The 7,943-nt window shown below is 62.5% G+C and overlaps 1 protein-coding gene across 1 annotated transcript; it reads right to left on the bottom strand.

Moving 5' to 3' along the window:
• Positions 1 to 2,293: 2,293 nt before the first annotated feature.
• Positions 2,294 to 5,160, bottom strand: FOXD3 (forkhead box D3). The gene has a single exon (XM_075037282.1). It carries the CDS (start codon positions 5,017 to 5,019, stop codon positions 3,790 to 3,792), a length of 1,230 nt encoding a protein of 409 aa, XP_074893383.1. The 5' UTR covers positions 5,020 to 5,160; the 3' UTR covers positions 2,294 to 3,789.
• Positions 5,161 to 7,943: the final 2,783 nt, after the last annotated feature.

Here is a 7,943-nt window from a genome sequence, read left to right as displayed (position 1 = left end):
CCCCCGGGAGAGGTTCCCCCCGGTACCGGCAAACCCGGCCTCAGCTCTGCCCTCCCGCAGCTCCGGAGCGGGGTCTCCGACCGCTGCCCAGCCGGTGGGGGGGCTGGATGGAGAGGGGGGGGGGCCGCAGTCTTTCAACACCCGTGAACTCTCAGCCCCGCTCTGTGCCCGGGCAGAGATCAATTACGCTCTAAACGGGCGGCGTCGAGAGCAATTAGCGCGGAGTGGGGGGCGGGGGGCGCGCAACTCCCGCGACCGCGCAGCGCCCCGACCCCGCCGGCTGCGAAAGCGAGAGGGTTCCCCGGGAGACCCGCAGCAGCCGAGGAAACGGCCCTGCTGAGCCCATCTCGGCCCTTTTTTCGAGCAACCTGGTGGTTTAGAGGATTTAGGGCCAGATCTTATCTCCAGCCCCACTGTACAATTCTCCGGGCGGGGAGAGCGGCGGGTCCGCGATTGTAATAAATAATTGGGGGGGGGTCGGGGAGGGCTTTGGGTAAACTCTCCGGGCTGCGAGGACGGTCATTTTCGCGGTGCTTAAGATCTAGTTACTTTCAATACACCCCAGGGACCAGACACGACACGGCTTATACTAATAGGCATCTGTCACCGACCGTGTCAAGTTTTGCCATATGCGTCCCACAAGTTTGTGGAAGGAAAAGGAAAAAAAAAAAAAAAAGAGGAAGAACAAGAAAAAAAAAGACTTTCTGTTATCTGGTTGAAGGGAGTGGCTGCGGAAAACTTTGCCGGGAGATGCTGTCCCCGACCCGCCGCCGTTCCCGTGGAGGGCTGTGCCCCTCTCCGCTGGAAAGCCGCTCGCCGCCCCGGCTGCAAACCCTCCGCCGTTTGGGGACCGATTTCTCGTACACCTCCCCGACCCCCCGACCCCCCCGAGCCCCGCCGGTAGCTTTACGAGACCCTCCGCCCCCCCAAGTCGTGCCCCCCCTGCTGTAAGAACGCTCCCATCCCGGGCGATTCCAGGCAACGGGATTGCTCCCGGTGCCCCCCCGGGGAGGTCCCGAGACTGCGGGGGGGGGAGAAGGAGGAGGAGGAGGAGGAGGAGGAGGAGGAGGAAGGGGGGACGCGCCCCCTGCAGGTGCCGGTGCGTTACTGCAGCCCCCCCCGCCGCCACCGGGAGCCCTCACCTGCCCGCAGGGTCCCCGCTGCCCCAACCGGGAGCCGGCCCCGCGGCTGCAGGAAGGCAGCGGTTCCCACGGGGAGGCGGACAGACGGACGGACGGATTGTCGCCGCCGCCGTCCTTCCCCCGAGTGCCGTTCCCTCCCGGTGCTGCCGGGCCCTTCTTCCCCGGGAAAGGCTTCTCCGGTGCCGCCGATCGCTTTCCTCGGCGATCGGGGAAGAAGGAGGGAGGGACGGGGACGGGGTGGGGGGGAAGCCGGGGGGAGAAGGAGAGGACGGAGGTAACGGAGGGAGAAACCCTTCCCGGGGCCGGCGGGGAGGAAAGTTGCCGGTTCCGCAGATGCCGAGCCCGAGGTATTGCTGCTATGTGGGGAAATATGAGCGAGTAATTTTATAAGTAACAAAGGCCGGGGAATGGAATGAGCCCCTGTTATCCGGTGTCCTCTGGAAGCCCTGGATCAGCAGGTTCTTGAGCCTAAAAGCGAATTCAAGAAGAGGCTCCTTTCCCTTTTCCCAGGGGGATCCGCTAAATATAGAAATAACCTCCGCGCGTGTTTGCCCAAATCACCTACCATTTGCTGTTTGTGTAAAACCGATTAGCCAGACACAACTGTGAACCAACTTGTGACTTTTATAGCCGCCGAGCACAAACAAATTTAGATCCGCCGGGCAGAGGAGCCCCCGGTGGGGGCCCGGGTCGGGCCCGGCCGGACACCGAATCCCCCCCCCGACCCCCGACCCCCGCCCCGGTTCGCTTCAGGTGCCCGTTTCCCCGGCAGCTGATGAGCGAGTGCTTCTTTCTAAAGTTCAAACTAGCTCATCGCCGGGCTGCTGGTTTTATTTTAGTCCGGGCGTGCGGAGGTATAAATATTTACTTAGGAAGAAATAATATTTACTGCTTACCGGGAAAGCGAGGACACTTTTAGGGAGTGAGTGACGGTGAAAATCCCCCGGTGCCGGTGGGTGTCAGGGCTGGGAGAAGCCCCTCGTCCTCCTCCTCCTCCTCCCGCAGCCAACCCCGGCGCCCGCTGCAGCCCGCCGGCAGTTTACGCCGCCGGTTTTCCTAACAAAGAACGCGAATTATTTAGGCGGAAAAGCCAAATCCGCGAAGGTTTTCCAAAATTCCACGTTTGGCGAGGGAGAGAATAAAGTCCCAAACACCGTCAGGGCACCGGAGAGACCGAGTGCCCGACAGCTCGCCACACTAACCCCCCCCAAAGCGGGGTTTTCAATATTGTAACGCGCCACAGATTATTAATATTATTTTTTTTTCATCTTGGCCGTCTCTGTATTTTAGCCCCGAAAATGCACGCAAATGTACATTTTTTTTTTTCCTGGCAGCTGCCCTTAAAACTTAGTTATTAGGAATTAGCCGGGAAAGGCCGTTCCCTTTCCGTGGGAACGCGGAGCCGCTCCTTTATCACCGATTATTTCCCCGACCTGAACGAAAGATCCGCGCTCGGACACCGCACGGGCGCGGCTCGAATTTTATTTTTTTCGGTCAATTTTTGTTCCTTGCAAAATAAAGAATAAACGTCGCTTAGATTGCCCCAACGCCTTTTATTTAAAACCGTTTCTCTTAGAGCCAACCCAAAGCGTACCTAGTCCGGCCGAGAAGGGGCAGGATCCCGCAGCGCCCGGGATGCCGAGCCGAAGTCAGGCTGAGAAAAAATTAATATATTTAGGGGGAAAAAAAAAAAATAAATCACGGCACGGTTGAGGGAGCCTCGGACCTGCCGGGGAAGGTTTAATTTGGAAGGACTCGCCGGGATGCCGGTCCGGCAAGGAGCGGGGCCGGTGGCTGCCGTTGCGCGGCCGCGGAAGGAATCCGCGGGGCCGTGGGAAACGCGCCCGGTTCCGCCCCGAGCCCGGCGATACCCACACCTCGGTGGGAAGGAGAGAGCCGGCGCTCCGCGGGCGCGGATTCTCCTCCGCCCGTTTTCCAGCCTCCGCGGCCCCCTGCTCGGGTGGGTGCTCAAAGATACGCCTCTCACACAAAGACGGGCAGAGCATTTTAAAAATTTATTTACAAAGTTGTGTACAACACGAAGGGATAACATTTAGAATACATATATTCATTCATATATAAACAGACTTCTATAATAGAGTGACAGCGTTTTCCTCCTCTGTGGGTTTTTTTTTCCTCCAAAATTCTTTTTTGTTGTTGTCGTCGTTCGTTCGGTTACTATTTAAAATTTCCCCCGCTTATTGTTTTTTTTGTATACATTTTGTGTGTGTGTGTGTTCGGTTTTTTTTTCCTCGTTTGTTCGTTTATTTCGGATAAAACCGCTCGGAGCGCCGGAACCTTCAAAAAAAGTGAAAGTTCGCAGCTCCTAAACGCGACCGTCATTTCGCCTCTTTAGAAAAATAAAAACCCCGAAAGCAACGTCAGTGATTTTTGATACAAATATGTACAAGCGGCGGTGGCCGTTGGGGAGAAAGGGGGGGGGGGGGGAGCCCGACTCCGGCTCCGGAGCCCGAGCGGGGCGACCGCGGACCCCCGCACCCCCCCACCCCCCCACCCAAACACACACAGAGAGGAGCCCCGAGGGGGCGGCCGGCGGCGGGGCTGCAGGAACCCTCCGGCCGGGGGGGAGCGGGGGGCTACCTACCGCCGGCCGGGGCTGGTGGGCTACCTACCGCCGGCCGGGGGGCTACTGCGCCGGCCACTTGGCCTGCACGGCGGCGGCGGCGGCGGGGGCGGCGGGCTGCAGGAACTGGCCCGCGATGATGTTGGTAGGCACGCTGAGGATGGGGGCGATGGCGGCGGTGGTCCTGGCCAGCGCCAGCGGCTGGTGGGCCATGAGGGCCGACTGCACGGTGACGGGCGGCCGCAGGAAAGTCTGGGCGCCGGCGGCCGAGCTGGCGGCCGGGACGCCGATGATGTTCTCGATGCTGAAAGAGGGGCGGCTGCTGGGCTCGGATTTGACGATGGAGCCGGCGGCTCCCAGGCTGTTGAGCTGCAGCTGGAGGCCGGGGCTGAGCTGGGAGTTGAAGGCTTTGCGGCCGAGCTCGCCGGACGGCAGCAGCGGCACGGCGGGCGGCAGCATGGGTCCCACCGGGGGGATGTAGGGGTACTGCAGCGCGGCGGCGGCGGCCGCCGGGTGGGTGTAGGCGCCGGGGTGCAGCCCGTAGGGGCGGCCGTAGGGGCCGGCCAGGCCGTAGGCGCCGAAGCCCTGCATCATCAGCGCCGTCTGGTCCCGCAGGTGCTCCTGCTGGTGCCGCTTGAAGCGCTTCCTACGGCGGAGGAAGCTGCCGTTGTCGAACATGTCCTCGGACTGCGGGTCCAGCGTCCAGTAGTTGCCCTTGCCCGGATTGCCGGGCTCCCGGGGGATCTTGACGAAGCAGTCGTTGAGGGAGAGGTTGTGGCGGATGCTGTTCTGCCAGGCGGGGAACTTCTCCCGGTAGTAGGGGAAGCGGTTGCTGATGAACTCGCAGATGCCGCTGAGCGTCAGCTTCTTCTGCGGGCTCTGCAGGATGGCCATGGTGATGAGGGCGATGTAGGAGTAGGGCGGCTTCACCAGGCTGCTCTTGGGCTTGCTCTGCCCCGCCGCCGCCGCCGCCGCCGCCGTCGCCCCGCCGCCGCCGCCGCTCGCCCCCTCCTCGCCGCCCCCCTTGTCGGCCGCGCCGCCGGGGGCCGCCTCGGCCGGGCTCCCGCCGCCGCCGCCGCCGCCGCTCTCCGCGCCCGCCTCCGCGGGCAGCGCCGGCTCCGCCGCCTCGTCCAGCGGCAGGCGCGGCAGGGCGGCCGGGCTGCCGGCCTCGCCGTCGCTCTCCTTGCCCGGCCCGTCGTCTCCTTCGCCCACCACGTCGATATCCACATCCTCGGCCGCCGGGACGGCGGGGCCGGACATGTCGCCGGAGCTGCCGCCGCCCGACAGGGTCATCCCCGCTCGGCGGAGAGGCGGAGGCGGCGGCGGCGGCGGCGGCGGCGGCGGGGCCTCCCGCCCGCACCCGGCGGGGCGGCGGGTTCCCCCCGCGGCCCCCTACCCGCCGCCGCTCCTCCGACCGGTCCCTGGGGCTAGACCCGAGCGGCCCGGTTGCCCCCCGCGGCGCCGTCCCCGCGGGGCATGGGGCGGCCGCTCCCGCTCCTCTCCCGTCCGCGGCGTCCCGCGGCTCGGGGCTGCTGCCCTGGCCGCCCGGTCACCTCCGGCTGAGCGCTCCGCTCCCGCCGCCGGGCATCGGGGCTCAGGCGGCGACGCTGGCTCCCGCCCGCCGCGATGGGCGCCGCTGGGCGCCGGGCATGGGGCCGCCGCCGCCGCCGCCGCGCCTCCGCGGGCACCCGCCGCTCCACCGCTCCGCTCCGCGGCCGCGGCCCCCGCCGCGCACCGCTCCGCCGCCCTCGGCTCTGTCTTTCTGGCTCGGTCGGCCGGGTTGTTTCTCGGTGGGTTGTTTTTGGGTTGTTTTCCTCTCTCTCTCTGGGCTTTTTGGGTTGGTTTGGGGCTTTTTTTGGTCCTCCTCTCCTCTTGCCCGCGTTTGGTTGGGTTGGTTTTTTTTTTTGGTGGGTTTTTTTTTTTTTGGTCCCCCCCCTCGGCGGAGGGAGGGGACGGAGCTCCCGGCGGCCGGGCGGGGCGGGGGGGGCGGGGGGGGCGAGAGCAGGAGGCCGGGGCGTCGCGGGGCCTCGCTCGCCACTTTGGAAGCGCGGCGCGGTCCGGACTGCCTGATAGATTACTTTCCCGTTAAAGATATACTCGGAGGCGGCGCCACGTGACCGCGTGACGTCAGGCGCCCCGCTGTGAAGTCATGCAAAACTCGAGTTTGTTTCATGGACCGTCAACAAAGAGCAGCGCCGAGCTCCGCTCCGCCCGCCCCGTCGGGCCGCCCGCCCGCCCGTCCGCCCCGACGGCTCCGCCGCAGCCCGCCGGGAACCGGCAGCCGTGTGTGTCTGCCTGTCTCTCCCCCCCCCCCCCAAAAGTTGCCTCCCCGGGGGGGTCCCGATGTCGTTGTCGGTGTCCGGAGGCCGCCGCGGTGCGCTCGGCAACCGAGCGCAGGCTCAACGGGCGCGTCGCCGTAAGAGCGCTTAAACCCGCCAAGTTCGGGCTCTGCAATCACTTTTCCGTGGTTTTCCTTTTTTTTTTCTTTTTTCTTTTTCTTTTTCTTTTTTTTTTTTTTCCAACAGCAGCACCAGCTGGGAACGGAAGATCAGAGAATGGCTATTGATTAATCTATTAGGTTAGTCGCAGGGAGAAATAAAAAAGACGTAAAATAACAAAGGGAAACTATAAATAAAGAAGCTTTTAGCCGGTTCCTTTTTTTTTTCCCCTCTTTTTTCTTTTTTTTTTTTTTTTTTTTCCAGAGGTGTTAACGACTTAATCATTGCGGGCGTTAGCATATGAAAAAGTAGGAAATGAGGGAGTGTGTGTGAATGTGAGGACCGTATTGACGCGGCCCCAGGTAAGCCCCGGCCCGGGGAGAGGCGCCCGGCGGGGCGGGAGGGGGCCCGGCCGCCCACCCACCCACCCACCCGTGCCCCGGTGCGCCCCGGAGAAGGAACCCCCGCCCGGGACTTCGGCCGCGGGTGGTTCACGGGGCTTTGCTTTTTAATTCGTGCCCCCCCCCTCCATCCCCATCCCTTCGTCGTTGGTCATTCTCGCAGGTGTTGTCGGATTTCGGGGAATACAATTAAATGAGGAAAATGCCCCACGAGCGAACAGTTTCACAATCTTCCCGCGGGGCCGGTTCCCTCCCTGCGCGGCCGCGGACCAGCCACCCCGCGGGGTTCCCCCCCCCCCCCCCCCCTTCTCCGGCTCCTTTTTTACGCGTTGCCCGGCGGATCTCCGCGGACCGTGACCCTGGCCTCCGCACCCGCGTACCGTCCGCCCGCCCCACTCACATACCGACGTGGACACTCACACTCACACACTCACACACTCACACTCGTGTCCCCCCCCCCGCCCCGTTGCATCCCAAAAGCTCTCCCAGGGAAAAGGGAAGGAAAAAAGACCAACTCCGCAGCCCCCTGTTTCATTTGTTGCGCTTTTCTTCGACACAATAAAAGTCAAATTAATTGATTCATACCATTAATTACGGTGCTTAGCGTGAAAAGAAACGTTTCCCCTCGATTAGGGCTCTATTGTGCTAATCCCGTGTTCAATCACGGCTGCCGACTGAGGGGCCCGGCCCGGCGGGGCGGCCCCGCTCCGCGCCCCTCCGCGCCCCTCCGCGGCCCTCCGCGGGCCGGGGGGTGGGTGGGTGTGTTGGGGGGGGGCTGCTGGGGCTCCCAGGGCTTCAGGCGGCGAAGTTTAGGAAAGTATTTAGGAGCCCACCCGGCTGGAAAGTATTGAGGAGCTTAGCCGGGCGGAGTGGGGAAGGAGAAATGGTTTTCCAAAAATCAGGAAACTTTCCCCGAAATATCCCGGGAGCCCCCGAAGTTCAAGGGCTGAACGTGAGCAGGAGCAGGGGCTGCGCCCCGCAAAGCAATAAAATAATTAAAGCAGGCGATGCGGAGGTGGAAACCCACAATAATGCCACCGCCAGAAATAGAAAGTGGGCGCCCATATAGACAGATAGATTTAGCAACAGGAGAAAAACAAACTGTATCGTCCGGATCGATACGGAGTCAAATAGAGACACGGCAAGCAGCGGGGAAAGGGAGGATGGAATAAGTTATGATAGAGAGGGAGAAATTAATTACAACTCAATTTGATTCTAATATGGCAAAGCAAGATCCCGGCTGCGAAGCGAGTTAAAAATAAATCCGGAGGCTGAGCCTCGGGGGTGGGGGGGTGCTGGGGGGTGGGGGGGGGGGCTGAGGAGGAAAGGCAGAGCTGGGGCAATTTCTGCTTCTCTAATCGTTTTAAAGGAAGGAGAA

The sequence above is a fragment of the Buteo buteo genome, chromosome 10 (assembly GCF_964188355.1).
Source record: "Buteo buteo chromosome 10, bButBut1.hap1.1, whole genome shotgun sequence".
NCBI classification, from domain to species: Eukaryota; Metazoa; Chordata; class Aves; order Accipitriformes; family Accipitridae; genus Buteo; species Buteo buteo.
This window is presented reverse-complemented; position numbering and strand designations above follow the sequence as displayed.